At 40.4% G+C, this 18,025-nt stretch overlaps 1 protein-coding gene across 2 annotated transcripts in view; it reads right to left on the reverse strand.

Annotated features, from left to right (window-relative positions):
* Positions 1-18,025, reverse strand: part of UTRN (utrophin) — an 846,507-nt gene that overhangs the window by 662,621 nt on the left and 165,861 nt on the right. For both annotated transcript variants that reach the window (XM_077283030.1, XM_077283029.1), the window contains exons 10-15: positions 17,111-17,308; positions 15,152-15,333; positions 11,894-12,044; positions 11,268-11,387; positions 6,348-6,449; positions 1,628-1,735 (exon numbers count right to left, since the gene is read on the reverse strand). In XM_077283030.1, coding sequence (XP_077139145.1) covers positions 1,628-1,735; positions 6,348-6,449; positions 11,268-11,387; positions 11,894-12,044; positions 15,152-15,333; positions 17,111-17,308 — 861 coding nt within the window. The remainder of the gene's footprint in view (positions 1-1,627; positions 1,736-6,347; positions 6,450-11,267; positions 11,388-11,893; positions 12,045-15,151; positions 15,334-17,110; positions 17,309-18,025) is intronic.

Consider the following 18,025-nt stretch of genomic DNA (forward strand, 5'->3'; position numbering starts at 1 on the left):
TTTCTATGGGGCCATAATCAAAGGTGCAGAGCATTTTATATGGCACAGCTTTCTATGGAGCATCTATGGGGCCATAATCAAAGGTGCAGAGCATTGTATATGGCACAGCTTTCTATGGAGCATCTATGTGGCCATAATCAATGGTGCAGAGCATTGTATATGGCACAGCTTTCTATGGAGCATCTATGGGGCCATAATGAACTGTGCAGAGCATTATATATGGGGCAGCTTTATGTGGAGCGTCTATGGGGCTATACTGAACGGTGCAGAGCATTATATGTGGCACAGCTTTATGTGGAGCATCTATGGGGCCATAATGAACAGTATGGAGCATCTATTTTTAATTTTGAAATTCACCGGTAGCTGCTGCATTTTCCACCCTAGGCTTATACTCGAGTCAATAAGTTTTCCCAGTTTTTTGTGGCAAAATTAGGGGGGTCGGCTTATAGTCGGGTCGGCTTATACTCGAGTATATACGGTATTATACAAGTGAATGCTTGACTAAGAATCTAAATGATAGCACATTCCCCCCCAACATGTTTCACCGCAAATGCGGTGTCATCAGGGGATGGGTCAATAGCGAAACTGCTTCAAACCTGCAAGGTAAAAAGAAGCAGTATATGAATGAGATTTCAGAACGCTCATTCACTTTGCTGGAACAGCAAAAAGCTGCTTATATAAAATGTGCAGAGAAGAAAATGAGGCAAAAAGCAACGTGTGAACATACCCTTATAAGATATGGAAATATCCTTAGGCTACTTTCACACATCAGGTTTTCAATGTGAGGCTAAATCCGGCTAATGTTGGAAAAACTGGATCCGGCGCAGATTGAGAAAAACTGATGCGACGGATCCGTTTTTTTGACGGATCCGGCTAGCATATCTAGATTATTGGATAAAAAAAAATTGGAGCATGCTCAGCTAAAAAAACCGGATCAGGCCGCCGGATCTGCCTTTTTCCGGCTCCCATAGGCTTCCACTCTAGCAAACAGCCGGAAGCGCCGGATCCGGCGCTTCAGGCTTTTTCGCCGGAGACAAAAAACGTTGCTATGGACGATTTTTCAAGAAACCGGAAGCGGCAGATTTGCCGGATCCGGCAAACAACGGTCGAAACGCAATGCCATCCGGTGCAATCCGGCACTAATAGAAGTCTATGGGAAAAAAACCTGATCCGGCGGCAACATTCGCCTGATCCGTTTTTTTGAAAATTAGCCGGATTTAGCCTGACACTGAAAACCTGATGTGTGAAAGTAGCCTTAAGGTGGGAATTAACTAAAATAGCAATCATTCTTAGACTGCTGGAAAAACATTTGGTTGTGTCAATAAAGGATTACTATGATTCCAAGCACATGGTATTCTGCCATTTTCCACAGTGGTTAGACTGTATGCACTGACAGGTAAAATGAAGACAAAATATAATTAGATGGGATAAGGAATCAGAAAGCCGTTTGTTTGCTTTCAATCTTTTCAGCGTCAAAGGAGATGAATGGTAATGAATGATAGGGAAGGATGCACACACTGACAGTAATCTACTTGTACCATGGTGAAGACTTGTTTCCCTAGTTTTTTCTTGTCTTATCTATATGGACGTCACCAGATTCCTCACATAACATGAATACTGCACTCACCGCCAACTTCCTCACATTCACACTCAGCTCGGCTTGGTCTTTGAAGTTACCCCGCTGTACGGTACTCAATGATCCCTCTTTCTCGCTTAGCCACATCTTGAACAAGACCTGAAAAGACAATAGAATATTTAGTTACAGGTTTCAAGCTGCAATAATCATAAACTGACATTAAAAAGTAATTTCAACCATACCAATCATTTCAAATAACCTTTCAGAATAGGTTGTCATTAGAGATGAGCCACTTCAGTTGCTCAACCCTAGTCCAGCATCTAAACTGGTCAGCCCTGGCAGTCCCTGGCCTTGTGATTAGGAGCACCAGAAGAGCCCCAGATGCAAGACCGAGGATGCCAATCGCATAAGTGAAGAATGTTTTGGTATGGCTACCAAGAAAAACCGGAGTAGACACTGGACTACCTTGGCAGCACAAAATAAATTGCTCATCTCCAGCTACGGGTGTGTACATGGTGAAGAAAACCATTACTGCCTTTTTCACCAGGTCTTCCCTCTGCAGGCTCTATCTCTAATTTTCATCTATCTCTGAAATAGTAGGATATTAGCTGCTATGATGTCTCCTATACAATAAAAACACAGAAAGAGGAATTCCCTCTCCTCTATTGAGGGCATGTTCAAAAGTAACAGCAGAAGTACTGAGCATAGTGGCTGTGAATCCAGGGTCAAATAAAACTCACTAACTTGAAAATAGTTTGCCTATGTTGTTGGCCTCTGCTTGTTTTCTCACTCCTCAGATCTCTCATACCCATAGTGTATAAGGGGGAGTGTAACCTAACACATTGCAGAGTGGATGGTGAGTTCAGGTGGTAGAGGAAGAAGTAGAGGCTTATAAGAGGAGAAAGGAGCACACCACTTGGACAAGCTATATTACATAGTGTATTTTATTCACTTGTAAGTATGTTTTTTTGATTTGCACATGTGGTTATAACAGTTTTACAAAAAAACTGTGTTTGTAATTGTTCCCTCTTTTTTCATGATATATGGTGAGTAACATACTTGGACAAAAATGTACACAAAAAAGGAAATCTGTTTGTTCACTTTTTTTTTGTTATTTTTTTACAGTCACCAAGAACTGCTAAAAAATATTTTCAATTGTGTTCTCCTTTGATAGCAATTATTTTTATGTGTCAGACATATGTTGGTTCTCATTTTAATGCAAGGGAGACTAGAAACTAGCTAGAAACAAAAATATTTAGAATTGAGAGTCCTCAGTGGTTGATACCTTTTAATGGCTAACTGAAAAGATGATAACAAATTGCAAGCTTTCGAGACTACACAGGTCTCTTCATCAGGCATAGACTTAAAGAAATTCTGGAGAATCCCATATTTATGCACAACACATCACAGAAAAAAAAAAACCATGGATAAGACAGGTTACATGAAGCAGAACTACCATGAGTGATAAACAGTTATGTCCATAAATATTGGACCAGTTCTTAGATAAGGAGTGTTTTATTGACCCCACATAGTCTGAGGGGCAAATTCCTTAGTTCCTTAGTTGATGTAAAAAGACATAAATCCTTTAATATGCCATTACCTAATAATTGTTGGGGGTTAAACATCTGGCACCACAACTGATCCTGAGAATGAAGCCATGAAGGGATCTGCAGATGGCCCCGTTCACTTACATGATGTCGTGTTTCAGCAGGTGGCTGGGAAGGCTACTGTGCAGAACAAAAACTATGACGGGTGTACAATGTTGAAGAATCTTCATTCTCAGAATTATTACTGTGGGTCACCATTAGCCAGCGCTATGTTAAAATAAAATTGCTGTTTCTAGCTAGTTTCTTAAGTTTTGGTGAAACTTCATTTGAGAATCCCAGTGCATTCTGGGATACTCAAATGAAGAGCCATCAGGGTACAGAGGTTGTGGCCACTGTCGCAACCTTTGTCCCCTTCCTAAAACGGAGCGTCAGCAGTGACCTTCGTTTCAGGGGCTGGGCTAGTCCCTGCAAACTGTGCACAATAACATTGTTCTCTCTGGCCACCTCAGATCAGCAGGAACAAGCCAGGTACAGAGTGCACTCTTAATGCACGATGTCAGACTTCCCAGCTTGCAGTGACCAGCGCCACCTCCGCAAATGAAGTCAGTTCCCCGGCGCCGTTCCGGTCTCTGCAAGCAGGGTATGTCAACAACACTCACTGACAGTGCGATCTGTTGCCGTCTCGTTACTTAGGATCTGAAATGGTGAGAGAGTGCACTGTCATTGTGCACAACACCCCGGGACTAGCCAAGCCACTGAAACAAAGATCTCTGATGATGCTTTGATTTAGGGAGGGTACAAAGGTTGCAACAGTTACCAGGGCCTCTGACCACTGATTGCTCTTTGTTTGAGTATCCTAGCATGCACTGGGATTCTCAAACAAAGCTCCATTAAAAAGGAAGTAGGAAAAAAAAAGAAAAGCAGTTAGATAAAATTGTTAGAGTAGGATAGGGAATTTAAAATATAAATATATTAGAAAATAGTTTAGATTATGGCATTAAATAGATAGGATAAAAAATATATTTTTGCCCCAGCTGACTTTTCCTAATAGCATAGAAGTTAGCTGTCTTTATATGATTACTCGCTGACTTTTGTATTTATTCTGAAGTCTCTTTTTTTTCAAACTACCGTACCTTTTTTTTTTTGTATTCTAGTGATCCTAGTAATATTCAATTAATATGGGAATACCCCTTTCCTAAAAGTTCAATAAGAATCAAGAAAGTGATTTTACCATTTCCTATTTGTTTACGCAACAAAGTCCATTGTGTTAGCTTCCGTTTACATTTGTGTCCCGACTTATGCTTTTTACAGGATGCATGATTGATAACATACAGGTTGGCCATTATTTGTTACTAGATGGTGGCCCAATTCTAACGCATCGGGTATTCTAGAATATGTATGTATGTATATATATAGCAGCCACATAGTATATAGCAAAGGCCACGTAGTATATAGGAGCCATGTAGTATATAGCAGACAAATACGATGTGGCCTGTGCTATATACAATGTGGCTGCTATATAAAAACATACATACATATTGTAGAATACTCGATGCGTTAATACAGGCCACGCAATATATAACACAGCCCAAACAGTATATAACACTGCCCACGTACTATATAACACAGCCCACGCAGTATATAGCAGCCACGCAGTATATAACAAAGGTGACGTAGTATATAACACAGGCCACGCTGTATATAACACTGGCCACGTAATATATAGCACAGCACACGCAGTATATAACACTGGCCAGGTAGTATATAGCAGCCACGCGGTATATTACACAGCCCACGCAGTATATAACACTGGCCATGTAATATATAACACAGCCCACGCAGTATATAACACTGGCCACGTAATATATAACACAGCCCACGCAGTATATAACACTGGCCACGTAATATATAGCACAGCACACGCAGTATATAACACTGGCCAGGTAGTATATAGCAGCCACGCGGTATATTACACAGCCCACGCAGTATATAACACTGGCCACGTAATATATAGCACAGCCCACGCAGTATATAACACAGGCCACGTAATATATAGCACAGCCCACGCAGTACATAACTGCCCACATAGCATCTAACACTGGCCAGGTAGTATATAGCAACCACGCGGTATATTACACAGCCCACGCAGTATATAGCAGTGTGGGCACCATATCCCTGTTAAAAAATAATAATTAAAATAAAAAATAGTTATATACTCACCTGCCGGGATCCAATCCAGCGAAGCTGTGGTGTAGGCGATGAGCGCGCGGCTGCCGCCATCTTCCGTTCCCAGGATGCATTGTGAAATTACCCAGATGACTTAGCGGTCTCGCGAGACCGCTAAGTCTTCTGGTTAATTTCGCAATGCATCTCTGGGAACGGAAGATGGCGGAGGCCGCCCGCGGCTCGGCGGACTACGGAGGGTGAGTATAGCAGGTTTTTTTTATTATTATTTTTAAGAGGTGACTGGAGGGGAGCATGCGGGCGCCGGGCACTGACTGCGGTGACTGGAGGGGAGCATGCGGGCGCCGGGCACTGACTGCGGTGACTGGAGGGGAGCATGTGGGCGCCGGGCACTGACTGCGTTGACTGGAGGCGGAGCATGTGGGCGCCGGGCACTGACTGCGGTGACTGGAGGGGAGCATGTGGGCGCCGGGCACTGACTGCGGTGACTGGAGGGGAGCATGCGGGCGCCGGGCACTGACTGTGGTGACTGGAGGGGAGCATGCGGGCGCCGGGCACTGACTGCGGTGACTGGAGGGGAGCATGCGGGCGCCGGGCACTGACTGCGGTGACTGGAGGGGAGCATGCGGGCGCTGGGCACTGACTGCGGTGACTGGAGGGGAGCATGCGGGCGCCGGGCATTGACTGCAGGGGAGTAGGGAGGGACTAATCGGACTGTGCCCGTTGCTGATTGGTCGCGGCAGCCATGACAGGCAGCTGGCGAGACCAATCAGCGACGCGGGATTTCCGTGACGGAAGTTGCAGACAGAAAGATGGAAGTACCCCTTAGACAATTATATATATAGATGATTTATATCCATTACGATTTTTGTTTTTTACTTGATCTGTTGACTTATGATACTTCTTTCGGCTTTCCATGTTTTGTTTTGCTGGTTAGAATAGTGCAACATGCAACAAATTAAAAAGCAAAAGAACATTTGCAGGAAAAGAACGAATCTTGGCGATTATTTTCATGCATATAATATGTTTTACTTCTTTACCTGTTCTTCTAATAGTTTCTGCCAAGGAATAAGGATTCCCTGCAGCTTACTCCAGTGCTCCTCTGTCCAACGGCAAACTGCTGCCCACCTTTCTCCGAGTCTCTGCAATGAAGAATCAAAATATTTAGGTAAAACATATTTCCTATATGGTAAGTTTTGCTTTGACGCTATGTGGAAATGTACATTTTTGGGGGCCAATATTGTTAGTTGAATCACACATAGTTAGGTGGCTATGTTGTATTTGCAGAGGAAAAGAAAAATGTAAAACTATATAAATATATATCTTATTTATAAGATATAGCAGGAGATGCCTGAGATTATTATTAGGATGTGTTTACAAACAGTAGGTATGCTGTGGGTTTTGCATCTGGATTTTAAGGCTGAAAAACCTCAGCATATTACAGGACCAATAAAGTGGATGGCATTTTCACAAATCTCACCCACACACTGTGGATGTTGATAATTCATAATTTGTGCTGTGGATTTTCACCATACATTTCACCCTTTGCAATGCATTACACTCCTTACCTGCTGGTTTGCCCCACATAAAATAAAAAAAAAACACATACTCACCTCCCAGACCGATTCCAGTGTTTATGTGACATTGTTATAGCACGTGACAGCAGCCAATCAGATAAATTGATATGATGTGAATTTCCACACTATATGGATGAGATTTGTCAAAATCTCATCCATTTTGCTGGTTCTGTGATATTTGCTGATTTTTAGCCTTAAATAGGATCTTTCATCAGTTTGAGCATGTTAATTCACATCACAGAATAGTGTCTGTAAGAATGAGTAAAATGTAGTTTTTATATTTTAATTTCTCTTGTTGTGGAGTTTAGCTTCCAAGTTCAACTGGGCGTTACCAGATATTTGTCTCTTGGGGCGTGTTCTTCTTCCCCTGCATAAGGTTGACCAATCATAAGTAGTCAGCAACAAATAGAGGAAAATAGAACACGCCCTCCTCTACTTACTTATCTCTACAGTTATTATATACTATATCAGTGCTCGCCAACTCCGGTCCTCAAGAGCCACCAACAGGTCCGGTATTCAGGATTTCCTTAGTATTGCACAGGTGATGGAATTCTTGCCTTTCCAGGTAATGCAATTATCACCTGGGCAATGCTAAGGAAATCCTGAAAACATGACCTGTTGGTGGCTCTTGAGGACTAGAGTTGGGGAACACTGTACTATATAGACATACAACAGAGCTGAGTTATGTATAATTAAAATCCCTTCCCAATCTCATCACACAGCAGCCAATATGGGGGGAGGTTGAGAGCTTACAGCACTGAGAGGTGAGATCTGGAAATGTTTGTAATGATACATAACTTATCTACGCTACATCTCTACACAGTAGCTGCTGTAATCAGTGAGCGCGTGTTATTTTCTCGTCTGCATGATGCTACATGCTTATGATTGGTCAACCTCATACAGGGGAAGAAGTTTATGCCCCAGAAATGAGTGACTGCAGACTTTTCATTTCAGCCCAGACAGCCCTTTTAATATTTCACACAGAATGGTGAAAATCTGCAAAGTTGTCCTGCTAGTATAATGATAGCATTTTAAAGACACTAAAATGCTCACTGATCTATAGGTGTCAGTAAGATATCTCAATATCTGCAAACAATTTTAATATATGAAGTATACAGACATTTAGAAATAAATGACAACATCGGCTATATTTTATGTTAAAAGAAACAACTAAGGTAATTCTAAATAAGCTTCCCACAGAAATAGCTATATATCCCCAATAGCTACATGTTCTGTTATTTACCAAAACTCATTATAAAACAAATTATCTATAAATTGCTAGTCGGCAGATGACATTGTGTCTGAGTTTAAGGACTATATTTATAGAATTTTATGCTCTGTTTCCTACATAAATTGTTTACTTTAATGCATTCAATTGAATGTAGCCTGAATTGTTATTTCACATTAAAAGTGTATACATAAAGAAAAAAAAAAGTTATTTGTAGAAATGGGACAAAATCTGACTCGTAGTAAAGACATTCTGACAATGAGTAGTCATTATCAAATTCAAGGAACCAAACAGCTGAACAGGGATTTGTAAAGTATTCTGAAGCTTTAGAAACTAGTTCTTAGCCACGACAAATAGATATGACATAAATGGACAAATAGGAGCAGTAACACAGCGGAGAGCGAGCCTTATCACAGTAATCTTGCGGATTATATTCTATGCTAGTGCTGGAGTGGCCACGGTGTGTGTAGAGGAGAAATTAGAATTTATTTTAACTTTGGGTTCAGCCACTTTTTTTTTCCTTTAATAGTTATTGGCCAGACAGACAAAAATTTATTTATGTAACCATCTAACCTAGAACATGGGGATCCCATGAGCTATTCTGGCATTGAGCATACTCCTAAGAAGTTTCACAACAGAAACATTTGTATAATTTCAACACTGGGTATTCGACTGCCCTTCAGCATCAATCGAGTGGTTTTTTTTGTAGCAGCGCCAGAGCGGTGCTAATAAACTAAGTTTCCTGAGCCTAGTCTTATACTTACCAGCCCACGTCTTCATCTGTTCCGGCATCACACCGGTCCCACGCCGCCATCTTGCTACCATAATTTCGGACTGAATGGAAGTTAGAGGTGATGGTTGCAAGCTCTCGGTGTAAGTCTATGAAAGCGTTTTTCTGGCTCTCGTAGACTTACCGTACATTGAGTTGTGACTTCAGCAAACACTGGAGAAATCCGGCAGGTCACAAATTGCTACAGACCGTCAGGAGCGGCGCCAATAAGAGAGGAAAACGGCAGCTGATAAATAGGAGACTAGGTAAAGGGTACTTAGTTTAGGAGCACCACTCAAGCGCTTCAATTTGTTTTAATAAAAAGTGTCTGCACCTCTGTACACACCTCATTTTCTTGGTATCATTGTTGAAACTGTAACCAGTTTTGAGACTGAGGGGTTCCTGGGACTCATTTTTCAGGCATTCACATGGGTTTACACACATGGCTACACCGTTAAAACCTAAACAGAATATGCTAAAAGCATTTGCATCCCTTCTGACCAAACATTTTTGGCATATCTTTTGCCATACCAATGTCTCCAGTGAGAAAATCCCTACCACATCTAGTAAGCCTAAGCAGAGTACACATGTCAGAAGCAGCAATGTTCCTCTTGTCACCTTTAAACCTATTGTTTCCATTAGGACAGAGATTACAGCTCCAGTCTGGTTACATAGGCTTTATCCATGTTTGTGTTGCATAGATAAACACTGAGGCATTTACATTGCATTGTTTTCCCATATAAACACAAGTTCAGCCCTTTAGTGAAAGTGAAATGACAGCAAAAATAACAATGAACAAAACAAACACACTATGAAGAAAACACATAGGCCCCAATTCATTATTTGCCAGCTTTTATGTCACTTTCCTTTTTTGTCTTGTGGTATTAGTTGCGGTTTTTGGCACCAAATTCATCAGAAAACAAATAAAACTGGCAAGCAAATATAAAATATACTTCAAAAGGATACAAATAGAACAATGAATTGGGTGCAAATAACAAAAAGGCGCAAAACTAGACAAAAAACAAAAACAATGATGCATCAGGGCCATAGTATGTCAATGCTGATACCCACAAACCATGGCCCGATTCAACATTGCCTTGGCACTTCTTTTTGCCTAGTTTTGTGTGTTTTGTGCATTTTTGTTATTTGCGCCAAATTGATTATTTTATTTGTACCTTTTATAAGTCTACTTTATATGCGCCTACCTGTTTTTTGTTTTTAGTTTGGTGCGTGGGGTTTAGCAATATATATATATATATATATATATATATATATATATATATATATATATATATATATATATATATATACACAGTATATATATATATATACAGTATATATATATATATATATATATATATATATATATATATATATATATTGCAAAAAAGTGAGGGCAGCACAGAAAAGAAGAACAAAAATCAGGGTGCAAGGCCCCTCAGGCATGTACCAAACCTTGTCATAGAAGTCCAAAAATCAAAGGCAGCACACCATTGTGGATAAGGTCATGAAGGCATTCAAACTTAATAAGCCCATCATGGCAACGTTTCGGCCCGTGGCTTGAGAAAGGCTCTCCACGGGCCGAAACGTTGCCATGATGGGCTATTAAATTTGAATACCTTCATAACCTTATCCACAATGGTTTGCTGCCTCTAATTTTTGGACATATATATATATATATATATATATATATATATATATATATATATGTATATATATATATATTATATTCCAGATTAGCAATATTGAATTTGCTTCACGTGAAACCTATGCTTACTGACTTTAGATGAAGATACTGGACAAATTTTAAGGATCCAATGCCTCTTCTCCACCACAATTCACCTTCATTTTTTCCTCTTCAGTTGATAATCATAGACTCGGTGTTGATCCTCATAACCCACAGCTCATTTTTTATTTATTCTCCCATCCCCTTGCCCGTTCTCCTACCCTTCTTTCAGTTCCTGAATTACAAAAATACAATTGACCACAAGAATGAATTTTGTTTTACACATGACTAGGCAACTATGTCATTTAATGTGGAACCAAGTTGTTTAGAACGGAAGTCACTCTCTAAAGAGTCTCTAAGCTCTTAGCTTAGAGAACAGAAGTGAGATGTAACTCTACGATCTACATGATTATAATACAGCAACCAACCTTTTTACAGAAAACTTTATCCACACGGTAAACAATTATGCCACATCCATACATCAATAAGTGAGAGTCCTATTTTAGGAGCTCCACCTATCTTTAGAACGGTAGATCCCCTGACCCTCATCCCACCCTGTTAAACTGTTACCAGATCCAGGTAAAGAATAAACAATTATGCAATAATTTAATATAAGAGAACCAAAAGACATAACAGTATCATCATCACTAAATGACCCACCTGTAGCTGTGCTTCTAGTGCCGCAGTGGCGCCATCACCACTGTTTTCATCCACAATAACCACCATGTGTGTTAAGGAGTTGACTTTAACTTGTTCTGTCTCCAGGTCATTTTGCAATTTCTAGAAAAAGTTGAAAGCAACAAAGTAAATAAATACCCATACCTTAATGTAGTTATCAGAATTGCTTCCTTTAGATATAGCAGTGTTCAGGATTACAACACACCTCTTCCTACCGGTTTCCTGTTTGCCGGGGGAGGTGGTGCGCTAAGGACTGACAGTTTGGTTCAAATACAGCGCTCTCCCAGGTTTGCCTCCTCAACATGGGGAGAGGCACAGTCGAACTGAGGATGGTCGGATACATCAATCTGCCCAGCTTCAAAGGACCATGAGCAAATCCCTCCATTCTCAGGAAGAGAGGGGATTTTTAATAGGAGGTAAATTGCAAAGCTGCTTGTTTAACAAGTACCCTGCAATATTACCCATTTAAGAACCTGAACCAATACCTTTACATGTTACACTAGTATAATGAAGGATTATTACTTAAAAACATCTCTTTGCAAATTCACATAGAGTCACCAGAAGATGCTTCAAACATTAAGATATTACCAATACTATAGTTTGCTCACTTTGTGGTCTTCAATCTGTTTTCTAAAGGCCTCAAAATCTTCACTGTAGAACTTTAAATCCATCTTGTGAATTCGCTCTTCCGTGACAGTCAGCCAGTCAGACAATTGGTCAAGTTGTTTTCTTTGCAAATCCATCAACACTTCATGCAATCTTCATAGAAGAAATCAGGAAATAACATAAAAACAGGTTAAATCAGGTAAAACGAGATTTTTTTAGCTAACATCTCTACAACTAACTGCTTACTGCGAGCAAGATTTTCACCTTGTACTAGGCATGCCTGGACAATATAATGTAGTAGTAAAAGTGCAATGCAGTCTGGTAATTAATGACAATGCACAAAATTCAAGAACATTTATAGCTTATTCCTTTACTAAAGGAAGATATTTCAGGTAGACACCCCCCGTTTGTTATAGAATGTAATCAGCCACTAGAAACCCCTTCGGTGAGCCGGAATTAAGAGTTGTTCTGTATGAGCGGCTCCCATTTTGTTGGGCTTTAGCGGCTTGAGTTACATAAGCAGCTTTTTATCTTAATTTCTTATAGATTGTTGAGCAGGGACCTTACTGCTCCTGTAACTTTTGAATTATGTGTTACTATGTAATGTCTTGATTGTCTACATATCTCCGATTAATTGTAAAGTGCTATGGAATTTGTCACAGCAATATAAATACAAAGAAATAATGATAATAATAATAATACATGTCTGGGTTGTAATACTAATTGCCCCATACAGCAGCCACTAAGGGAGAAATGCCAGGCTGGTGGCAGCTTTCACCACAAAATCAGATCATGTCGTGGTCTGTTGATCAGGGCCAAGAGTTGGGAAGACCTATGGTTTTGTCTCTGCTGAGACAACTCCAATAAATATAGCATTTCTTGACATGTAGATGTTAAAATGTAAAAAAACAAAAACATATATAAGACATTGTTTATTATTCTAACATGTATATATACACATTCTCAATTAATATGGGTATTAGGTTGTTTAAAAGGTTTATAAAGGACTATTTTTTTTTTAACTACAGGCCCAAGAACTAACAGGCAGGTAGTTGTCAACTACCTTCCTGTTGTTCCCGTCACCAATCTCTGCTGACGCAGAGCGGTCACATACCACTCCTGCCGGCAAATCAGCGGCTTCCACTGACAACACGTCGACGACCCAGCTGCTTCACTTCTGCTCTGTTGACGTTCTGCTGATTGACAGCTGGTTTACCAGTGCCTATCTGCTGTCAATCAGCATGACGTCACCAGCCTGGAAGAGCTGCTCTGTTAACATGGAGCAGCTGAATCACCCGCAAGTATGGTATGTTACCACTCTGAGCCGGCATGAGGTAGAACAGGCAGGTAGTAGCCTCTGTTAGCTGAAGGACTGAAAACACTGGCTCATAAGCCGCACCATGTGGCCGCCCTCCCCCCGCCCAGTGTTCCAATTTCATCACTATCTGCATCCTCAGGATGCAAATAGCAAAGAATATAATGGTGGAGGAGGGAGCCACCGCTACTTCTTTCATCATTCACTGTGTGTTACTGAGACAGCAAACGCAAAGATGTCACTATATCGCATATCCTGTGTAGAGCGGAGAGCCGGGGAAACGGAAGCAAGGTATCTGGGTATTTTTATATGTGTGAATGTGTGTGGGATGTGTCTGTGTATAGAAGGGCTAAGTGGAATCTCAAACTGTAAATAGAGGGACTGTGTGGGTGCTCTTACTGTATATAGGGTGGCTATGTGGGGGCTTATATGGTATATAGAACTGTGTGAAAGCTCATACTGTATATAGGAGAAATGTGTGAGGGCTCATACTGTATAAAGGGGGGCTGTGTGGGGTTCATACTATATTAAAAGGGGACTATGTGAGGGCTCATTCTGTATATAGTGAGCTATGTGAGGACTCATACTGTATATGGGGGTTATGTTGATCTTATACTGTATATAGGGGGCTGTGTGGGACTCAAACTGTATATAGGGAGGCTATATTGGGGTCTCACACTGAAATATAGGGGAGCTGTGTAGGGGTTCATACTGTATTTAAGGGGTCTGTGTGTGGACTTATACTATATATAGGGAGTGCTGTGTGTGAGCTCATATGGTATATATGGGGACTGTTTGTGGGATCAAACTGTATGTAGGGGGGCTGTGTGTGCGCTCATACTGTATATAGGGGGGCTCTGTATGGACCAATTACGGTATTTAAGTGTATGTCAGCATGCATTGACACTTTATTATGGGTAAGCACTTTAATTGACATTTACATGCATTCATTCCATTGCAAAACTATCATGCTGCTAAGTCTGGGAATTTAGACAATGGGGAAAAGAGCTATTATGCAATATAATTAATCTCATTAATTTCTTATATCTGGCTTGCTGTGGCTATATTATACAATGCATTACTAATTGGCATGACTTTTGCCTGCCAATTCCTGGGATTTTATTTCTTCTTATATCTACTGCTTTTTAGTGTGTAATTTCTTGTAGATAATATTACTTTTTCAATAATAAAATGTATACCTTTTTGATATATATTAAAGTCAGCACTCCATTTTGTGTATATTTTATAGGCACTGAATGTGCCTGTAGAGTCGAGAATCCTCACATCGTGCGCACTGCGTGCTGTGAGGATTCTCCAGGACTGGCACCGGGCCCATTACCACAAGTATGTGATTTGCAAACATGCGGTAACGTGCCGACTAGTGTATTGAGAGAGGCCGAACACAGTCTTGTCAGAATGTGGCAGGAAGTATGCAAATCGCAAACTTGTGGTACCATGACTGGCCATTCTCGGAAAAGACATCGGGGAATCCTCACAGCACGAAGTGCGCGCTATGTGAGGATTACCAAATCTGAAGGTCACATACAGTGACGGAAAACTTTTGGCGTAACACTGGACATTCTTAATATTTTAAAGTATTATCCTTTAATATAATGAGGCCTAAGATAATATTACTATAGAGGAAACCCTCTTCTGGACTCTCATGTAAAAGCCATCTGGAAGGCAGCAAGTTGTCTCTTGCCCATTGATTATTATGGCTACTGTGTAATGCCACATCTCTCCTGCGGAGGAGCTGCAGGGTGGTTAAATGTTTAACCTATATAATATAGTTAATTGGCATGAGTTGAATGATCCTTCTAATATAAAGGAATTGTCTGAAGCATACTCCACTGGAATGAGTTATCATGATAACGAACAGGACACTATTATTAAACCGTTTTAATGCATGCAACATCTTCATTATCTGCAAAACTAAAGAACACACCTGGACTGCCTATGCATGCTTTCTAGACGAAGGTCTTCCCAGCGTGAGTTCAGCAAGGTCATCTGCTCTTGTATCTCATTCTCTTCATCGATTGAGAGGTCACCCTGAGCAATGAGTTGATTTCCTGCCTGTAGAACATTGCCCACACTGCTCTGGTGTGCTGTGAGCTCCATCATGAAAGCCTTAAGACGAGAGAGGTCACAGAGAAAAAAGGAAATAAAAAAGTATACATTATCTACAGAAACGGCAGAGATACTAATGCAGAATACATAATATGACCCCAATGGTAGAAGTCACGTTATCTAAGTATCGATCTATCTTAACGTATTCTTCAGAAAACGGATACAGGGCAATATTCTGAACTCTGATGGAAAGTCTGACTTTAAACTTGCATGAGGTTAGATAAGAGATTTCGCATAGTTTTGTTATTGATAGATTGCTTTTGCATACATTGGAGAATAGTTTGTAGCAAACAATGATTCAGAAAGAAAAATGCCTGTGATAAAATGCATTGTTACAATATCTGTCATATAATAAGACAGAATTATCACTCTTCGTCTTTGTGTCCTTCTCTTTCCACCAGTGGATAGTAATCATTCATCACCATTCACACATGCAAATTAAAGCCAAGCTCCAGCTATCATTAGTAATAATTATTTATGATTGTGGAATTTCTCAATAAGTGGCTGCTCACAAGATTTATTATCAAAGGTAAAATATAAACTACAAAACCACAAACAAAAAAAGGCTAAGTTCACACGTCCATTTTTGTAGCTTTTTTTGTACATTTTTTTCAGGAGAAAAAAGATGCATTTTACAGTAACGGCAAAAGCAATGAGATGTCAGAAATCTCATGCACACTGAGCTGTTTTTCTTTACTGAATTTGAGAACTGCAGCATTTTTGAAAATTAATCTGCAGCACGTCAATTTTTTCCAGCGTTTGTTTAACCCATCAAAAGCAATGAGAAACTGCAAAAATGCTAGAAAAACTCAGCATAACATTTGTGCTGTAATTTTGCAGCATTTTTGGTGAATAAAACTAACTTTCTTAACATGTACTGTAGACAAATTACACATGTAATCCGACTGAAAAAATTGCATAAAAAAGATGTTTTTGTGTCCAAGAGTGGTCGTTTTGGTTGTAGACAAAATGCTGCCAAATCGCCACGTGTGAACGTTCCCAAAAACAGATCATTTCAAATGTAGAAAAAAATCCAATGGACCTCATCCTCTTATATAGGGGTGGGGGATCTTTTTATTCTGCGAAGGGCCATTTGGATATTTATACCATCTTTCGGGGGCCGTCCAAACTCGGTCCACAAAGTACCGTAGATCCTGACTCTGGCACTGGTGTCAAGACGTAATCTTTCATTGCATGCCCTTCAGTGTTCAGAGCAAGAAATGAATGAGCTGGTGGCAATCAAAATACACCTCCCTGCCCAAGAATGCGTCCCTGAGAATCTGCTCGGGGACCTGATAAAAGGTCATTGAGGGCCATAAATGGCCCTTGGGTCTGAGGTTCCCCACCCCTGCTCTAATATGTCTCAAAAACATTTGAGAAGTTTACAATATTGTGTCATATTCCTTGTATTAGAAATGTCAACGCCGAGCCATATAAGATAATGTGGACTACAGACAGCATTCATTCAAAAAATCAGAGGTCTAAGAAGGGGTAACGTCTCTCCTTGTTGAGAGTAGCATGCCTGGCATGCCAGTGTAAGGAGACTTAAAGGCCAAACTATTGTCTTCTGGGAAATTAAATATTCAAATTGCCTCTTCAGAGAGGAAGAAGACTTGAACTCTAGTGCCACCTATAGGAAGTAGAGATCCTAAAAGTCAATATTTGGAAATCAGAGTCAGGCCAAAGACACAGACTTTACAAATGAGTTGAGAAATGTGTTTCTATAACATATTATTGGATTTACCCTTTTAAATTCCATACATTTAATAAAGCTCACCTCATGAGTGGCAAATTGTTGCTTGACTTCCTCAACATCATCAGATATATCATCTTGCTCTTGAAATGTGTCTTCTGCCAAGAGAAGCCAAGTGAGGACGTCTTCCAGGGCAACCTGATAGCTATCAAGATCCATCTCTACCTCAGTTACTGTACTAGGTGTTTCTGGCCCAGAGTCTCTACAGGGTCCATCAGATGCCTAAAATAAAATTGGAATCAGGAAACATTTTTCAGCAATTCTTTTGCCTTGCATTTTCTCTTGAGCGGTTCCTCAGAATTGTTCTTTTTCTATTGACCATTTTTCCAGAAACTCTTTAACTGAGCTACACAAGCTCTTTTTTATTACATCTCTCTCAGTTGACCACAAATTAATGAAAATATTACCACTATTGCTCAGCTTGTACATGGCTGATCTTATGATGTTAATGTCATGTGGTTTTTGTACAGAGCTCTGCTTCTCTTCTTTGGTGTAGTCAAGTTTCCATGTGTTTCCAAAGGGAAGTAGGGAATAAGACACTAGCAAAGACCGCATCTCCCACAGGAACAAAGAACATCCAATCCAATATGCCCAATCTTTCCTTCCACCAACATCTACTGTTGAAGGAGGAAGGGGACACCCAAATACACAGCAGATAGTCAAATGTTCCAAACACTATCAATGAGTTGGGCCATTATATATTGAATGTGTGTGGACACCTTCAGTGTACGTGCCCATGATACGGAGTTGCTGCGGGTTTGACGACGCGTATTAATGCAGCGTCAAATCCGCAGCGGCCAGATGTTACAGCATCATGGTTTGGATTTCAAGAAATCCCATATCCACTATGCATTCACATACGCCCGCCGATCACCGTCTTTCCAGACAGCAGCATGTCAATTTCTCTAGAAGAGAAATTTCACCAATAGAATGTACTGG

The sequence above is a fragment of the Ranitomeya variabilis genome, chromosome 2 (genome assembly GCF_051348905.1).
Source record: "Ranitomeya variabilis isolate aRanVar5 chromosome 2, aRanVar5.hap1, whole genome shotgun sequence".
Lineage (NCBI taxonomy): Eukaryota > Metazoa > Chordata > Amphibia > Anura > Dendrobatidae > Ranitomeya > Ranitomeya variabilis.